The sequence below is a fragment of the Lepidochelys olivacea genome (genome assembly GCF_965140295.1).
Source record: "Lepidochelys olivacea isolate rLepOli2 genome assembly, chromosome: 2".
In the NCBI taxonomy this organism is placed as follows: Eukaryota; Metazoa; Chordata; order Testudines; family Cheloniidae; genus Lepidochelys; species Lepidochelys olivacea.
This window is the reverse complement of record NC_140412.1, coordinates 47,255,496-47,273,858: the sequence shown is the minus strand read 5'-3', so window position 1 is coordinate 47,273,858 and position 18,363 is coordinate 47,255,496. Positions and strand designations below refer to the sequence as shown.

Below are 18,363 nucleotides of genomic sequence, written 5' to 3'. Positions count from 1 at the left end.
CTCCTCCCTTCGATCACCGCTTGCAGAGGCAATAAAGTCATTGTTGCTTCACATTCATGCATTCTTTATTCATTCATCACACAAATAGGGGGATGACTACCAAGGTAGCCCAGGAGGGGTGGTGGAGGAGGGAAGGAAAATGCCACACAGCACTTTAAAAGTTTACAACTTTAAAATGTATTGAATGCCAGCCTTCTGTTTTTTGGGCAATCCTCTGTGGTGGAGTGGCTGGTTGGCCAGAGGCCCCCCCCACCGTGTTCTTGGGCGTCTGGGTGTGGAGGCTATGGAACTTGGGGAGGAGGGCGGTTGGTTACAGAGGGGCTGCAGTGGCAGTCTGTGCTCCAGCTGCCTTTGCTGCAGCTCAACCATACACTGGAGCGTACTGGTTTGATCCTCCAGCAGCCTCAGCATTGAATCCTGCCTCCTCTCATCACGCTGCTGCCACATTTGAGCTTCAGCCCTCTCTTCAGCCTGCCACTTACTCTCTTCAGCCCGCCACCTCTCCTCCCAGTCATTTTGTGCTTTCCTGCACTCTGACATTATTTGCCTCCACGCATTTGTCTGTGCTCTGTCAGTGTGGGAGGACAGCATGAGCTCAGAGAACATTTCATCACGAGTGCGTTTTTTTTTTCTTTCTAATCTTCACTAGCCTCTGGGAAGGAGAAGATCCTGTGATCATTGAAACACATGCAGCTGGTGGAGAAAAAAAAAGGGACAGCGGTATTTAAAAAGACACATTTTATAAAACAGTGGCTACACTCTTTCAGGATAAACCTTGCTGTTAACATTACATACATAGCACATGTGCTTTCATTACAAGGTTGCATTTTGCCTCCCTCCACCGCGTGGCTACCCCCTCAACTGTCCCCGTGGCTAACAGCGGGGAATATTTCTGTTCAGCCACAGGCAAACAGCCCAGCAGGAACGGGCACCTCTGAATGTCCCCTGAAGAAAAACACGCTATTTCAACCAGGTGACCATGAATGATATCTCACTCTCCTGAGGATAACACAGAGAGATAAAGAACGGATGTTGTTTGAACGCCAGCAAACATACACTGCAATGCTTTGCTCTACAATGATTCCCGAGTACATGCTACTGGCCTGGAGTGGTAAAGTGTCCTACCATGGTGGACCGAATAAGGCTGCCCTCTCCAGAAACCTTTTGCAAAGTCTTTGGGAGTACATCCAGGAGAGCCGCGAATGCCAGGGCAAATTAATCCTTTCACATGCTTGCCTTTAAACCATGTATAGTATTTTAAAAGGTACACTCACCGGAGGTCCCTTCTCCGCCTGCTGGGTCCAGGAGGCAGCCTTGGGTGGGTTTCGGGGGTACTGGCTCCAGGTCCAGGGTGAGAAACAGTTCCTGGCTGTCGGGAAAACCGGTTTCTCTGCTTGCTTGCTGTGAGCTATCTACAACCTCATCATCGTCATCATCTTCTTCGTCCCCAAAACCTGCTTCCGTGTTGCCTCCATCTCCATTGAAGGAGTCAAACAACACGGCTGGGGTAGTGGTGGCTGAACCCCCTAAAATGGCATGCAGCTCATCATAGAAGCGGCATGTTTGGGGCTCTAACCCGGAGCAGCCGTTCGCCTCTCTGGTTTTCTGGTAGGCTTGCCTCAGCTCCTTAAGTTTCATGCAGCACTGCTTCGGGTCCCTGTTATGGCCTCTGTCCTTCGTGCCCTGGGAGATTTTGACAAAGGTTTTGGCATTTCGAAAACTGGAACGGAGTTCTGATAGCACGGATTCCTCTCCCCATATAGCGATCAGATCCCGTACCTCCCGTTCAGTCCATGCTGGAGCTCTTTTGCGATTCTGGGACTCCATCATGGTCACCTCTGCTGATGAGCTCTGCATGGTCACCTGCAGCTTGCCACACTGGCCAAACAGGAAATGAGATTCAAAAGTTTGCGGTTCTTTTCCTGTCTACCTGGCCAGTGCATCTGAGTTGAGAGTGCTGTCCAGAGCAGTCACAATGGAGCACTCTGGGATAGCTCCCGGAGGCCAATACCGTCAAATTGTGTCCACAATACCCCAAATTCAACCCGGCAAGGCCGATTTAAGCGCTAATCCACTTGTCAGGGGTGGAGTAAGAAGATTGATTTTAAGAGCCCTTTAAGTCAGAAAAAAGGGCTTCATTATGTGGACGGGTGCAGGTTTACATCGATTTAATGCTGCTAAATCCGACCTAAAGTCCTTGTGTACACCAGGGCAAAGAGATCTCTGAGCACACCTCCAGATTCCAATGAGAAATAACACAACTGGATAGAGGTGTTATTTTAGAGTCAATTAATAGTCCAATTTTATTTGCATTACACTGAAGAATATTTGTGTTCTTCCTTTTTCATCTGTCAAAGAATATTGCTATACTGTGATATTTGAAACTGATCCAATAATAGTTCCTGTTGATAACTCATAAATAATAAACAGAATTGGAACTGCTTTAAACAGAAAAACAAGGCCCAACAAAGGGAAAAAAAAATTCCTTTCAGTCAAGCCAGAATTGAACTTTCATAGATATAAACCATCAATCTCACCATAAATTTGACATAGATCCTATTCAACAGAATTGAAAGTCTGCTAATGTTGCCATGTGCTTATGAATACATTAGAAGTACCAAACCTGAAGGAATGCCACAATCCGAGGATAAACGGTCATCATTTAGCACCATCTTTGTCCTATAATATCATATAGTTCCATGGTTATCTTTCTGTAATGCCAAAGCAAAATAATTCAGAATATGCAAGTGCAGTGTGGAGTTATTATTCGTTTGTGGGGAGCAACACTGCCCTTGGCCTATCAAATGTGGTGAATTTGCTGTATATAGCTGCAAGTTAATCTGAATCTAAATAAAGCTTTTAATATTTTGGGTTAATAAATATTTATTTCAGTGCTAATAGTTCATGCTTTATAGCTAAGTATTTAGCATAATTTCATGTTGTCTGTGGACAGGTATATACTTGAGACACTGGAAGAAAACCAAAACACTTAAAACCAAGATGCAGCTATAATCCTGTAGGTCTCACCTTCTGTGTCTACAGCTATAAGTATGAAAGAACCAAATTCAGGAGAAAAGTCCAGCACATTCCAGTACTGTTTGTTTGAGGCTTACATTATCCCTCCCACTGCAATCCACAGTGCATTATTTAGTTAATTACGGTAGTTAGTTAAAAGAAAAGGAGTACTTGTGGCACCGTAGAGACTAACAAATTTATCTGAGCATAAGCTTTTGTGAGCTACAGCTCACTTCATCGGATGCATTCAGTGGAAAATACAGTGTGGAGATTTATATACATAGAGAACATGAAACAATGGGTGTTACCATACACACTGTAACCAGAGTGATCACTTAAGGTGAGCTATTACCAGCAGGAGAGCCGGGGGGAGAGGGAAACCTTTTGTAGGGATAACCAAGGTGGGCCATTTCCAGCAGTTGACAAGAACGTCTGAGGAACAGTGGAGGGTGGGTGTGTGAGGGGGCGATAAACATGGGGAAATAATTTTCCTTTGTGTAATGATCCATCCACTCCCAGTCTCTATTCAAGCCTAAGTTAATTGTATCCAGTTTGCAGATTAATTCCAATTCAGCAGTCTCTCATTGGAGTCTGTGGCTGACTTAGAACAACGCTTCCTCAGCTCTCATCCCCTAATGCCCCTGCTCTACTTGTGCTACATTGATGACATCTTCATCATCTGGACCCATGGAAAAGAAGCCCTTGAGGAATTCCACTATGATTTCAACAATTTCCATCCCAACATCAACCTCAGCCTGGACCAGTCCACACAAGAGATCCACTTCTTGGACACTACAGTGCTCATAAGTGGTGGTCACATAAACACCACCCTATACCGGAAACCTAATGACTGCTATTCCTAGCTACATGCCTCCAACTTTCATCCAGACCACACCACGCGATCCATTGTCTACAGCCAAGCTCTACGATACAACCGCATTTGCGCCAACCCCTCAGACAGAGACAAACACCTATAAGATCTCTATCAAGCATTCTTACAACTACAATGCCCACCTGCTGAAGTGAAGAAACAGATTGACAGAGCCAGAAGACTACCCTGAAGCTACCTACTACGGGACAAAGCCCTGGCTGGGATGATTTAGTCGGGGATCGGTCCTGCTTTGAGCAGGGGGTTGGACTAGATGACCTCCTGAGGTCCCTTCCAATCCTGATATTCTGTGATTCTATGATTCTATGACAGGCCCAACAAAGAAAATAACAGAACGCCACTAGCCATCACCTTCAGCCCCCAATTAAAACCTCTCCAATGCATCATCAAGGATCTACAACCTATCCTGAAGGATGACCCATCACTCTCACAGATCTTGGGAGACAGGCCAGTCCTTGCTTACAGACAGCCCCCCAACCTGAAGCAAATACTCACCAGCAACCACACACCACACAACAGAACCACTAACCCAGGAACCTATCCTTGCAACAAAGCCCATTGCCAACTGTGTCCACATATCTATTCAGGGGACACCATCATAGGGCCTAATCACATCAGCCACACTATCAGAGGCTTGTTCACCTGCACATCTACCAATGTGATATATGCCAACATGTGCCAGCAATGCCCCTCTGCCATGTACATTGGTCAAACTGGACAGGCTCTACGTAAAAGAATAAATGGACACAAATCAGACTTCAAGAATTATAACATTCAAAAACCAGTTGGAGAACACTTCAATCTCTCTGGTCACTCGATTACAAACCTAAAAAAGGCAATACTTCAACAAAAAAACTTCAGAAACAGACTCCAACGAGAGACTGCTGAATTGGAATTAATTTGCAAACTGGATACAATTAACTTAGGCTTGAATAGAGACTGGGAATGGATGGGTCATTACACAAAGTAAAACTATTTCCCCATGTTTATCCCCCCCGCTATCTCCACCCCCCACTGTTCCTCAGACGTTCTTGTCAACTGCTGGAAATGGCCCACCTTGATTATCACTACAAAAGGTCCCCCCCCACACACACACTCGCCTGCTGGTAATAGCTTACCTTAAGTGATCACTCTGGTTACAGTTGTATGGTAACACCCATTGTTTCATGTTCTCTATGTATATAAATCTCCCCACTGTATTTTCCCCTGAATGCATCCGATGAAGTGAGCTGTAGCTCACGAAAGCTTATGCTCAGATAAATTGGTTAGTCTCTAAGGTGCCACAAGTCCTCCTGTTCTTTTTGCGAATACAGACTAAGACGGCTGCTACCCTGAAACCAGCAGATAGTTAGTTAAACGTTGTGCTCGTGACTAGAGGCAAACAAGGTCAAAGCTCCTTTGTGCTAGTGCTGTGCAAACATATAGTAAATGATTATTCCAGTCCCAAAGAGCTTATAATCTAAAAGACTGCATGGAGCTTCTCCAGCTATGCAAAGGTGCAGATATGGCTCCTCTCCCCTAAAAAGAAAGCGTGCTCAGCACAGAGGATTGGACTGGACTATATACTTTTTTGCTGTCAAATTGCCCCCTCTCTAAGCATTGTGGTGGCTTTTGATAGTCCTGGTAGGGACTTTTGACATTTTAGGAGCAATAGCATTCAGTATATTTCAGGCTACAGGAAGTTCTTTCAATGAAATGTGCAATGTTTCTACAGTAAACATATGCTTGCAGTGAAGTACGATTGTCAGTAGTACAGATTTTATTATAGGAACTCTCAAATGAAGAGCTACTTAAAATGGGGCAAGTGCAGTCTTCTGATTACCTAGTAGTCTGATCTACATTTGTCACATTAAGTCAAATCATTTCTTAATGATGGAGGTGTTTTTGTGCCCTGGCATGTACATTAGCGCTGTCTATTATTCAGTGAAAGGCAAAGGTGGACAAAAGAATGGTACTTACAACAGAAAAGCATTTTTCTCCATAAATGTTTACAACAACAAAAAATAAGATAATTGGTTCTGCCTTTGTGGAAAAGCAGAAGGACTCTGCTTGGCTAATTAGACTTTTTTCTCTCCTTTTGTGTTAGGCTTTTTTATGTTGGAGCCAGAGAAGGACACCTTCCTGACAGTTTGAGTTTGATTCATATAAAGTGTTTCACACCAATCCCTGCTCTTTTCTTTAATGTAAGTAATAGTACTTCCCCACTTCTTCCCTCACTATTTTAGGAATCGCAAAATGGTAAAGTATTAAAAATCCCCTTTACACTCAATTTCTCCAGGCCTGTCCCCAAAATGGCTAGTTGAACTAAATTGTTTTTTAAAACAGTTGGAGCCACACGGCCTGATTCTCATTTACACTAAGGCCACCCAGGTAAAGTGATCTCAGTGTGAATGAGAATTAGGCCCAGAGGACAGGGTTAATCAGCCCAAACTAGTTATAAAATCATCTGTAGGGGTTTATCTGAATCAGTTTTAAAAATAGTTTGAATTTTTGTTGCAATATCCCCAGTTTATACCAGATTTAACGTTAATTAGTCTGTGTATTCTGATCGAGGTTAGAAAAAAGAGAAGGTTTAAAATGCATAACAACATAGAGAGCAGTTGTTCTAGAGCTGCACCACAGCGCTTACAGCTGCGCAACTGCAGCACGGCTAGTGCAGACGCTCTATGGCGGCAGGAGGGAGATCTCCCATTGACTGAATTACTCCAGGGCCTGCAAACGGCGGTAGCTACGTTGGCGAGTGAAACTCTCCCGCCGACATTGCGCTGTCCACTCCAGTGCTTAGGTCGGTGTAACTTGCACCGCTCAGGGAGGTGGCTTATTCACACTTTTGACAAAACTAATATGGACGTAAGCTGTAGTACGTACATAGCCTAAGTCTTTGTGTGGATTTGCATATTCACAAAGCCACATACCTGAAATTCTTAGGTGAATACCACACGCTAAAAAGAGAATGAGTTTAGTTAGCTTTGAGTAAGAGGAAGATTGACTCACAATGAAATGCTACCAGCTTCCCAATGAAGAACATTTTATGTAGTCATGGGCTAAAGTATATAAGAATTTTAAAACAATATATACACACATTTGTCACAGCACTTAAAGTACTTGGATCAAAGTATTTAAAATTGGGTTCCTAAAGCTAGACTTTTACATCCATATTTACTTTGTTCTTCTCTAATTGCACAAAGGAATCTTCTTTGTGATGAGCACTTGTAGATATTTTTAAAATCTTATTTAGAAATTAAAATGAGATGTTATGGAGCAAGATTGACATTTCCTTGTAAATGAGATTGTGGGACACAGGGACAAGGAGCTGTAAGATACAAAATTAGAACAAATGATTGCAAGTACTAATCCAGAAATCGAATAGATTAAAGTGAAGGGGCACAAGCCAATATAAAGCATTTATTGTTGTTTATTAAAGTATTCATTTCACTTGGTGAAATTCTTTAGCCTGTCTTATGCAGATGATCAAAGTGCCTTTTTGCCTTAATGTAGGAATCTAGGAATGAGTCATTTGAGTCTGAATATTCCCACTAGTGGGAATTACACTTGTATCAGAGGGAAGGGTTTGTTCTCTTAACATGTGAACATAATTCCCATTTATCAGAATAGAAGTTTTCTGTGTTTATTAAGGGAAGAATGCACTCCTTCAGTTGAGCTCTTTAATAAATCAGTGGTTAAGATTCAGAGATTTTAGGCTTAATCACATCTGGACTCAGTTCTGCAGTCTTTTGGGCTAAATACCATAACTTTCATTGAAGTCCAATTGTTTGTAGAAAGCTCAAAAAGAGGAGCATTCTAGTACAAGGAAGAGAATCTTTGCTTAATTGTTCTCAGTGCACAGGAATACAATGTACTATACAGTGTTTGTTCCAAGGCAGATATTTAAAAGTTAAAATTGTTGTATTGTGTTGTCCGGTGGACTTGAGCCCAAGAATGTGAGCTAGGAGTTCCTCAGTTCTAATTATGGCTCTGATATTGACTCCTCTTCTAGCTTTGGGCAAATCAGTTGAACATCTCCGCCTCAGTTTCCTCATCCGTAAAGGAGGAAAACAATACATATTTGCCTACCTTACCAGAGAGATGTGAAGACTGACTAATATTTGTAAAGTGCTTTGAACACAAAATAATTATATAAATATTGGTGGTGTTATTATTGTTACTATTAAACTTAACTCATGTCATAACTCCCATTGACTTCTGTGGGGCAGGATCAAGCCCTAGATAAATAAAGTACATTAGATAAAATGAGTAAAGTTTGCAAATTTGACAAATCTAACAGTCCAAAGGAGAAAAGAAAGAAAGAATGAGTGATGACATTGAACTCTGTGTTCAGTAGCCACCCAGAGGACTGACTAAGTTTTTTCATAAAGGTTGCCTTACAGTTCACTTGAACAATTCCATGACAAAGCTCCTGGGGTAACTTCAAGCCCAGGCTATTCCTCAGAGAAGCATTCATGAAGGGGAGCAAGGGGCGTGACAGAAAGATACTGTAGGAAGTTGTAGGTGTGCTCATGTGAGTACAGGCCTGCCTGGGTAGCCTATTTTAATATGCTCTTAAAATATACCCAAGGCCAGTAGCACTGACTGTTACTGAGGTTGCCTAACGGTCCCGATTATGACGCTTTGTTTAGTATTGCTTATAACTTTGCCAAAATGTAACCACTTGGGCTGAAATTTTACATGCCAGATGTCTGCCTCAGGCATCAATATTTTGGAAAATTTCCACCAAAACAGTCCAGCAACCTCTGAGAATGAGGCTAGGGAATGATAATGTTTTGCCCAATTTAAAAAATCATGGTGATTTTTAAAAAAATTTATTTTGAACAGCTCTGGTGCCCATGTGCTTTGGAGTAATTATCTGAAATTCAGAAGAGGAGTGAGTGGCCTTTGTGTCAGGGATGTGCCTTTTGCTGACCTTGTGAAAATCTGCCCAAATTTGGCCAAGAGACAAGCCTTTTCAGAGTCTCCATTAACACATGCTTAGGAGAGACTTCTTCAGTTTTTAGCTGCTAAAATCTCTGAAAATTCAGTACTCACTGTGCATGCTCCATCCCTTCAGAGCTCCTACTGTTGATCAAATTGACTGTCCCCATTGAGCAATTGCCCATGCTTCCACCAGCCCAGAGCAACAGGGATGAAGCAGAACGTTCCTCTTAGTGGCTGCTCCCAGCTGTTCTGGGCTGGGGTTGGACTAGACACTAGAACAGAGAGCAGGGAGCGTCTCTCTCCTGTGCTCGAAGGGTACATCTACACAGGGATAAAAGACCCACGCCGTGGCCGTGGCCGTCCTGGATCAGCTGACTTGGGCTTGTAGGACTCAGACTGTGGGGCTAAAAAAAAAAAAAAAAAAATTGCTGTGTAGACGATCAGGGTCAGCCTGAAGCCCAAGCTCCCGTGTCTCCACTCTTGCAGCCCAAGGCCAAGTGTCTTTTAGTCCTGTGTAGACATAGCCTCAATGACCCCCCCGCCCCCTCAAACTGCTGGCACCCAGGCAGAATGGAGGTGGAAGCCTCCGGACTCAAATGCAGAGAGGACAAGAGGTGGGCCTGGGAGCAGGTTGTTGTTTGTTGGGTCCTTGCCTAATTTAGAAGTTGGAAGGGGAGTCATGAATGAGCCAGGGAATTTCAGGAAGAGAAAGGATGGCCTCATCGTTAAGGCAGCTGAATGTCACCCTGGAGAACTGGATTCTGGGGGGGAGGGAACAGATTGGATAAGGAGTCTCATGAGACTGGGGCTGGAGGGCAGAAGAGGGGAGAGGAAAGAGAAAATAGGATTAGCTGGGCCAGGAGACTTGGACAGTGAACCAGTGGGGTGGAGAGGCTGGGAATGATTGGGAGCCAAGAAGAGACTGGGACGAGAAGCCTGAGGAGTGGAGACTGGGACTGGATAGGCAAAGAGAAGGATCCAGAGACAAGGACTGGAACAGTTAAAGATTGGAGGGGCTGGGAAAACAGGAGTCAAGCTTGGCAGTGTGGGGGAGGGCAGGCAGAAGGCTCTGTGACCACTAGAGTACACTCCCTTCCATCACCTAGAATGGAACTCAAGATTCCTGAGTCTCACCATTCCTCTGCTGGCAGCATATCTGTAAAATCCACTGGCAAAGTGGATGTCTCATCCATAGGGGCCAACTTTTCCCAGTGCTGGTGGAAGCTCGCGCCTCCTCCCGCCCCTGCCCTGCCCCAACTCCACCCCCTCCCTGCCCCTATTGGAATCCTTCCCCAAATCCCCGCCCCGGCCCTGCCTCTTCCCCAAGCGCGCCGCATTCCCTCTCCTCCCCCTTCCCTCCCAGCACTTGCCGCCACAAAACAGCTGTTTTGCGGTGGGAAGAGGTGGGAGCTAAGGGAAGAAGCAGTGCGCTCAGAGGAGGAGGCGGAGGTGCGCTGGGATGGGGTGGGGCGGGGAGTTGCCGGTGTGTGCAGAGCACCCACCGATTTTTCCCCGGGGGTGCTTCAGCCCCGGAGCACTCACGGAGTCGGCACCTATGGGCTCATCCCCCTCTAGTGCTGGTCTACAGAGAAAATGACAAACTACTATTGCTACCAGTTACTCTGCTAGTTCAAGGGGCAGAGGTCTGTGAAGTGGGTCCAAAGATTCCAATGTGGCTGATGAACCATGTGGGTGTCAGTATGATGCCACATGATGGAATTTTTTTTCAGTTTGCTTCTTTTAAAAATGAGGAAATTACACATAAAGTACATCAAAAGAACATTATTAAGGTTGCATAGTCAAGTACTCAAAAGCCAGGCCAAGCCAGAAAAACTGGCTGTGCCCCTTTGTGTGCATTATGAAACAGTCATTAATTGCATGATCACATACTATTTTTAACTACTGGACCCTACCTAATTCAGTGCCCACAATGGATCTGCTCTGGGGATAGATCAGGGCTGTGTTCTGAATGAGGTTGTTGTTTGTTGGGTCCTTGCCTAATTTAGAAGTTGGAAGGGGAGTCATGAATGAGCCAGAGAATTTCAGGAAGAGAAAGGATGGCCTCATCGTTAAGGCAGCTGAATGTCACCCTGAAGAACTGGATTCTGTCCCTGCCTCTCTCAGATATTCCACTGTGATGCTAGGCAAGTCCCTAGACCATACTATTCACAGGTGGTCACTAATTATCTGTTCTTCTTTTTCTGGGTTCCTGACTTGAGACCCTGGATGTGATTTGCAGTAGTGTTGAGCACTCACTGATATAACTGAAGTCAATGAGAGCCATGCTTTATATAGAGCACTGTATAATGTTCAGAACTCTGTCAACACAGGTTCTAGGTGTCTCAAGTTAGACACCACATAGGTGGAAATTTTTGACCTGTAGTCCCTCTATGCCTCAGTTTCCCATATGTAAAATGGGGATATGACCTCCTCACCTCACGTGGGTGTTGTGAGGATAAACTAATGTTTGTGAAGCACTCAGATAGTATGCTGATGAGCACCATAGACAAGCCCATGAGGAAATCAATGGTTCTGTCTTCAGAGCAGGATTTGACTGGTGTAAGGTAAATAAGGTATGGGACCACACTTTGAGCAGTGAGGAGAAAACGAAATACAGAACAGCTGCTGATTCCCTGAGCACTGTCCACCCGTGCACTTATAGATTTCTTAGCGGTTCTGAGACCACAGCTCCCAGTGATTTCAGTTGGAACTTAAGAGCTCACCACCACTAAAAATCAGGCCTTTGATATATAGTAATTAATATATAGTATGTTTTTGTTTCATAAGAAAACTATTTTGTTACTTAAAAAGGCTCCCCCCCCCTTTTTATGTCTGTAGGGTTTCATGACTTTGCTCTACCTCCTTGTGGAAGATGTCTTTGTCCTCATTAATTACTACAGCTTCAACTACTGGCTGTATGTTGGGCTGTCTATTGCAGGATTAATATACCTGAGACATACTCAGCCTGATAGGCCACGGCCTATTAAAGTAAGTACATTACAGAAGGAAATAAAACATAATATACAGTCAATGCATCTGTTTGTATATACATTACAGTATATATCCTTAGTACTAAGGATGTGTCAGCACTTCCCTTATATGCTACTCTTTTTAGCCACATAAGTCCTTTTAACATACATTGTCACAAGTTAAGGAGCAAATTGTATTCCAGCTTTCAGAAGGATATCTATTATGGCATTTTTGCTATATACAGTATAAAAATTGACATTTATTGATTTTGTGACTCATTTTTGCTTCTTTCAGAGTAGCAGCCGTGTTAGTCTGTATTCGCAAAAAGAAAAGGAGGACTTGTGGTACCTTAGAGACTAACCAATTTATTTGAGCATAAGCTTTCGTGAGCTACAGCTCACTTCATCAGATAAAACCCTCTTTGCTTTTAAAATGAAATTGTCTAGGCTCCTTAATCCATCGTGTGTAAGCTGGATGGGCCCTTATTTTTGTTTAATAATTTTTTCTCATAGTGGATCTCTACATTGCCATAGTTACAGCCAGGGTGCCTAGGACTCTGACACAGTTCGATATTCAGGTTGGATTATACCTCTCATAGTTTGGGAAATTCTGAGCTGCCAGACAATAGTTCCACCTCTCCTTCTTTTGTAGGACTAGTACTTTACTTCCTCTTCCCTCATCCATATATATTTTGCCATCCAAGATACATATGGTAGTGGGGGAGTGAGGTATATTAATGCTACTTGGGTCCTCCAGGAAATGGTATCCTGTACACTCTTCAAGTACAGAGGAGTGTTACCCAGTAACATTCAGTCAGACAAGTGAATATAGAATACAAATTAATACCCCTTCATGAGCTTTTCCAAAGACCTTTTTATTTTTGACTCTGTCTTGTCACAGTCTCCTGCACCATCCTTACCAGCATCAGTTTTTGTCTCTGTGTTATTAAAGAGCGCAATGTTTTGATTCCTATCCAGCATCTACCACAAAAATAGAACTCTTGTGTACAATCAGCATTGAAGTACATTCTCTAAAGCTAGTCAACTTTCTAATTCTCCAAAGCTAGTCAATTTTTTTAATGTCAAGTTTGAAAATTTCATTCAAATTTTGAATGTAAAAAACACAACAAAAAACCACACATCACAACAAGCAACAGGGGAAACTTTTGCTCAAATTTTTCCTGTTTTTTGACCAGCCAGCTCTGCTTTCTGTTGGATATCAGACCGACAAAACATAAGCTGCTCATCGGTCTGCTGCAGCCCACAAAAAGTTGTAAAAATGAACTATTGGATTCCACACTTTACTATATGCAGCCCTGCTTGACAACAAATAGCCTTGATAAAATTTATTGTCTTCACACTTAATTTACAAACTCTCCAGCTAATAGGCAGAAGAGAGGAGAGAGAGTGAAATCCTGACCGTATTTAAATCAATGGGAATTTTGCCATAGACTTCAGTACACCCAAGAGTGCATGCAGAGAGTTTATCTAAGCTGACTATGGGTGCCAATTTATCAATTTCTGTTACTCTTTGCCTGCTTAGCTGACCTCATATTTTTGCATGGAATTTTGTGCACTCACAGTGTATTGTTTTCCTCAATTTACATTTTATTTACATAAAAATAATATTTATACAAAACCTCTTTCTCTGTCTTATACATTACAGCTAGCTCTTAAAATGTCATGATGTTGTGAAAGGCTGTTCTTGAGAACAGTGGCGAGGTATCAGTGTGGTTCTACTTTGAGAAATGAATCTGTAAAAAAGTTTATTATGGACTTCCCTATTTGTTTTCCAGTTATTTCCATATCAGATTTGCTGATTTTACAAGCAAAATTTTGTGTTTCTAACTGTCAACTCTGCAAACTCTAGACTCTTGAAAGTCAAGCTGGGTTCATTCAAGTTCTGACATACAAATGATAAAAATTCTGTACTCAAAGCTTAGAGAAAAAATTCCCTACATGGTAGTGCTCAGCTTCAGTGCTCTGCTCTTACTGCATTTGTGGATCTCTCATAAATGGCAATTGGAGCTGAGTTTGTGCCATCCTGGAAACAGAATGGACAGATACAGACACACACATGCATTTACACCTGGGGGGCAGAGGTGATCCCCCAATTCTCCTCCAGACTCTTCAAGTCATTTATAATGTCCTTCCCCCCACTTTGTAGTATATGAAGGGTCCTCAAGTTAAACCAAAAAAGAGGCAAAAGAAAGGTCCTTCCAAGTGAAGGGAAAGGTGGCCTGTCTCTAGCCCATCTTTCTAGATTCAGCTTTTTGGGCTTGGCCTATTAATAGGTCTATTGTCTTTTATTAGGATCTAACTCCAGCCCATCCTCTTGGGGCATCTTGCTTCACAGCTGGTCGGTACAGCTTTAGGGACAGTGTCTTCCTTTTGGCTGATGTGTCTCTGTTGTCAGTAGTCTATGAGGTGAAGCAACCCACCTCTTCTTCACCGCTCCTTCCTGTAACAGCTTTCCCTTTTTTAGCTTCCCTCCCTCTTCCAGGCCAAGCAAGCCTTACAGGCAAGCCTCATTAGCATTTCAGTGTGTAAGGCCTCACATTTTTCAACAGTATGTTTGATTGCTTCTTTTAATTCACATTGATCTTTTTGTATCTGCAGCTCAGCCTCTTCTTTCCTGTAGTATACTGTTTATGTTCCATCTTCCTCGTCATGGTTCCTCTCTATAGCAATACAATCCATGCTCTCATTGGAATTGGCATAGCCCTCTCTGGAATTCCTGCATATTATTTGGGAGTCTATTTACCATCTGAAAAGAAACCTAAATGTCTTCAGTGGCTCTCTGGTAAGCAATGTAGGTTTACATTAGTATGTGAATATGTACATCTCTACGTGCAGGCACCTGTAAATATAAATTGTGAGAATCTTGTCAGAAAACATAAAAAAAAAACTTAGCTATTTTTTCTGGATTTTTGTAAAATTTGTTCCCTCTGAGATTTTTAATATATATCACATAACATGTCTAGGAAGTTTTGCTGAGTTTGTGAAATGTTTTAGAGGAAAAAATAACCTGAACCATGCAACTTTACAGAATTTTCCTTCATGTAGATACAATAAAAATATTACAATACATTAATTATAAGTCATTATGAAGGAATAATTTACGTTGGCTCAGTCAAAAGTCCTCCTAGTGTTGAAGACAGAAGAAGAGCTCTGTGTAAGCTCAAAAGCTTGTGTCTCTCACCAACAGAAGTTGGTCCAGCAAGATATTACCTCACCCACCTTGTCTCTAAAGACTAAACTCATTCATGTTTGGTCTCCTGGAGGGCTGAAAGTACCACATCACTGTATTGTTTCACTGACTGACCAATTAGTATAGTATCTGAGTTAGAGGAGACCACCTTTTTTGGTACCCAGTTAAAATGTGAATTCTGCTATAATGATGGATATTTGAGATTGGTAAGGGGCTAACATTTGCATTGGGGAAAAAATTGGTGGTCCTGTAGGGCTGTACATATACTTATTTCTGGGTGTTCTCTTCCAGGAACAATTGAAAAAGTGGTTGTGTGTGTGTGTGTGTGTGTGTAGGATGGGACAGATGCCATAACTTGTATAAATAAGCTGATGTGAGGTTTTGAGCTTGTAGACATCAGCAGAAAGTTTCCTAAATTATTAAATCATTAATTTAGTGGACTCAGGTTCAGAAACTAGTGGCTGCAGAGGATTATGCATATCTCTGCTACTGACTCACAGACTAGTTTTGAAAGGCTCAGTCCTGAGCTCCTTGTTCAGTTTGATCCCAGCTCTTACAAATTTCCATTAAATTCAGTGAAGGGCTGATTAAAAAGTAAGAATTTCAAAGTTGGGCTTTGATGTCTCTGTGAATGATTTACCCATTGGAAACATGGATTTAATCCGCTTCACAGAGGGGTTGCAAAGCTTAACTAATGTTTGTACAGTGCTTTGATATCCTTGGACACAAAGTTTATAAAAGATCAAAGTTCTATTGTAACTTTGTCTCATTAATGTGTTTTTTTTATCTTGCAGCCACAACAACAAAATATGTTCAGATGTTGTTCTACTGTTGTCTGACAGACTTGGACACTCAAGTGGATCAGACAGAAGCTAAAGCCAGATAGGGTTGTCTGGACATTTTCATACTTGAAGCATTTTTAGAGTCTGAAATTCTTTGTGTAGCACAAAAGCACCAACAATTACACTGTGCATCAGTTTGATGTTAATTATTTCTGTGCTTATTTTATTAGCCCCTTCACTGCCAAGGGTATTTACCAATCCCTGTTCAACAGGATTTTTTTCTAACTTTGTTCATTAATGCTGATGATTAGCTGATGATTGTGAAGTGCTTTGAAAATATAAAGCACTGTATGAATAAGCACTTCATGTTACATAAGTGTTAGTTTTTGTAAGCCTTTTGGAATAAATCTATCCAGTGTAAAGCAGAAGCTTGAGAAATAAAAAGACAAATGAAAGAATATAATGCAAATCAGACACTTACTAGATTTACATTTCTAAAGCTGAGGTGGGAGAATAATAGAATCATAGAATATCAGGGTTGGAAGGGACCTCAGGAGGTCATCTAGTACAACCCCCTGCTCAAAGCAGGCACAATCCCCAATATTGTTTTTGGTTTTTTGCCCCAGATCCCTAAATGGCCCCCTCAAGGATTGAACTCACAACCCTGGGTTTAGCAGGCCAATGCTCAGAAAGTCACAATATAAATTTAAGAATTGTATTGCAGTTAGAAAATTTGTTTCTCAGCAAAAAAGTTTAAATAGGCAGGCAAGCATTTTCAAAGTATAAATGCATCTCTAGAACAAAAAAAATAATCTAATCCATGTTCCCCTAAGTAGATCCCAGCAGACACATTTAATTTGGTTACAAGAAGAACACAAGGGAAGTGGACTATCTGAAAAATAAAAGCTCTGTGCTATACCTTGTGTGAGGACATGCAACAATTATCATCTTTTTGCAGTAGAAGCATTTCAGGTGACAAATTAGTTCACATAGTTGTTGTCACAGGTATGCTAGATCTCTTGCAGGTCAACTCGTTGTGGAATAGTTCAACTTTTCCTTGTCTTTCAACTCCTGCATCCACACTTTAACTCAAATGGCATGTGGAGTTCCAACATCATGATGCTATAGTTCTCTTATCTAATTCCCAACAATCCTCATATATATATATTTGATACTTTCATCATTGCAGTTCCAGAAAGATAGATCCAATAGTTTTGTTCATAGCTTTTAGTGACATGCCACTTACACTATCTGTAGCACTTATAGGTGTTGTAATAAATGCACCACACAGAAGTCATAGCACCTGGGCTTGTATTAAATCTCTTTTCTGTAAGTTCTGATTTTGATGCTGACCCAGAAGCATGGCAGATATAATCAACAACTGGTTCTGATTACCACCAACAGTGTTTTCTTATCCACCCCGCAATTAGTCATACAAAGACTTTTTTTAACCGGTTAATCCTTCCTGTACATTTGTCTGTAACATAGCTTATATGATCTTTCCAAAGTAATTTAGTATCCGATAAAAAGAAAAGGAGTACTTGTGGCACCTTAGAGACTAACCAATTTATTTGAGCGAGCATCCGATGAAGTGAGCTGTAGCTCACGAAAGCTCATGCTCAAATAAATTGGTTAGTCTCTAAGGTGCCACAAGTACTCCTTTTCTTTTTGCAAATACAGACTAACACGGCTGTTACTCTGAAACCTGTTAGTATCCGATATTATCCCTAAGAATTCAAACCTTTTAACCATATCTATTTACTGTATTCTCCATACGGACACAGTTTACATTCCTTTGTAACTTTCCTTTTTGTAAAGCTCAATCCTTTACAGTTTTAGCAGTGGAGAATTTGAAACTCCATGCATTTCCTCAGTCAGAGGTCTCCGATAATGCTTTGTTGATTCTCTTTTCTGCCACCTCAGTATTCCTGCTCCTAACCCACAGAGCACAATCATCTGTGAATAGAGTGACACCTACCCCAGCACTTATGTGTTTTGGGAGATCATTTATCATAATAGTAAATAAAGTTGGGCTGATAACACTTCTCTGTGGTGTACCATTTTTAATATTATATATATTCAACATAACTTTCCCAACTCTGACCTGCATGGTCCTTTACTCAAAAATTCTCTAATACACTCATACATTCTTCCCCTGATGCTAGTGCCCCTACTTTGTACAATAAGCCTTTTCTCCATGGCATGGCATATGCCTTTTCAATATCTGGAAAGACAGCTATCATGAAACCCTTGTGTCTCATACTTTTTTGTATTTCAGCTTCTAATTTAGCAATGTGATACATGGTGCATCTTCCTTGCCTAAAACCACTGTGCACCTTATCTATAATGCCATTGTTTTCCAAATAGGCAGCCAATCTTTTATTCACCCTTCTGTCCATAATTTTACCAGACAGGATGTAAGGGCAATTGGTCTATAGGCATCCACTTTTGTGGATAGTTTGCCTAGTTTTCATATTGGAATTATTATTGCATGTTTCCACCCTTCCAGTATCACTCCTTTCTCCCATATAATTGGTTCCAAGATAGCACTCAAAGTGCTTTCAG

The 18,363-nt window shown here is 41.8% G+C and overlaps 2 protein-coding genes across 3 annotated transcripts in view; one reads left to right on the top strand and one right to left on the bottom strand.

Moving 5' to 3' along the window:
- LOC311515872 (Y+L amino acid transporter 2-like) overlaps window positions 1-17,826 on the top strand; it is a 40,338-nt gene extending 22,512 nt beyond the window's left edge. Inside the window, exons 7-10 of the mRNA XM_084619320.1 lie at window positions 5,991-6,087; window positions 11,675-11,824; window positions 14,425-14,608; window positions 15,811-17,826. Coding sequence (XP_084475446.1) covers window positions 5,991-6,087; window positions 11,675-11,824; window positions 14,425-14,608; window positions 15,811-15,902 — 523 coding nt within the window. The 3' untranslated portion in view covers window positions 15,903-17,826. The remainder of the gene's footprint in view (window positions 1-5,990; window positions 6,088-11,674; window positions 11,825-14,424; window positions 14,609-15,810) is intronic.
- On the bottom strand, window positions 115-3,202 carry LOC311515873 (uncharacterized protein). Of its 2 annotated transcripts, XM_084619322.1 has the most exons (5): window positions 3,028-3,202; window positions 2,624-2,711; window positions 1,780-1,878; window positions 1,275-1,683; window positions 115-693 (listed from the first exon to the last, which is right to left on the bottom strand). In XM_084619322.1, the coding sequence occupies exons 2-5, from the start codon at window positions 2,660-2,662 to the stop codon at window positions 611-613; spliced, it is 630 nt and encodes a 209-aa protein (XP_084475448.1). In that variant the 5' UTR covers window positions 2,663-2,711; window positions 3,028-3,202; the 3' UTR covers window positions 115-610. The 2 variants fall into 2 exon arrangements, with proteins under 2 accessions (XP_084475448.1, XP_084475447.1); XM_084619321.1 differs by lacking the exons at window positions 2,624-2,711; window positions 3,028-3,202 and having other exon boundaries at window positions 1,275-2,290.
- Window positions 17,827-18,363: the final 537 nt, after the last annotated feature.

Coding starts and splice junctions, on each gene's coding strand:
- LOC311515873 (XM_084619321.1), bottom strand. CDS start 1,857: ATGCAGAGCTCATCAGCAGAGGTGACCATGATGGAGTCCCAGAATCGC. Junction 694..1,274: donor AGGCGGAGAAGGGACCTCCG/GTGAGTGTACCT, acceptor TTTCTCCACCAG/CTGCATGTGTTTCAATGATC.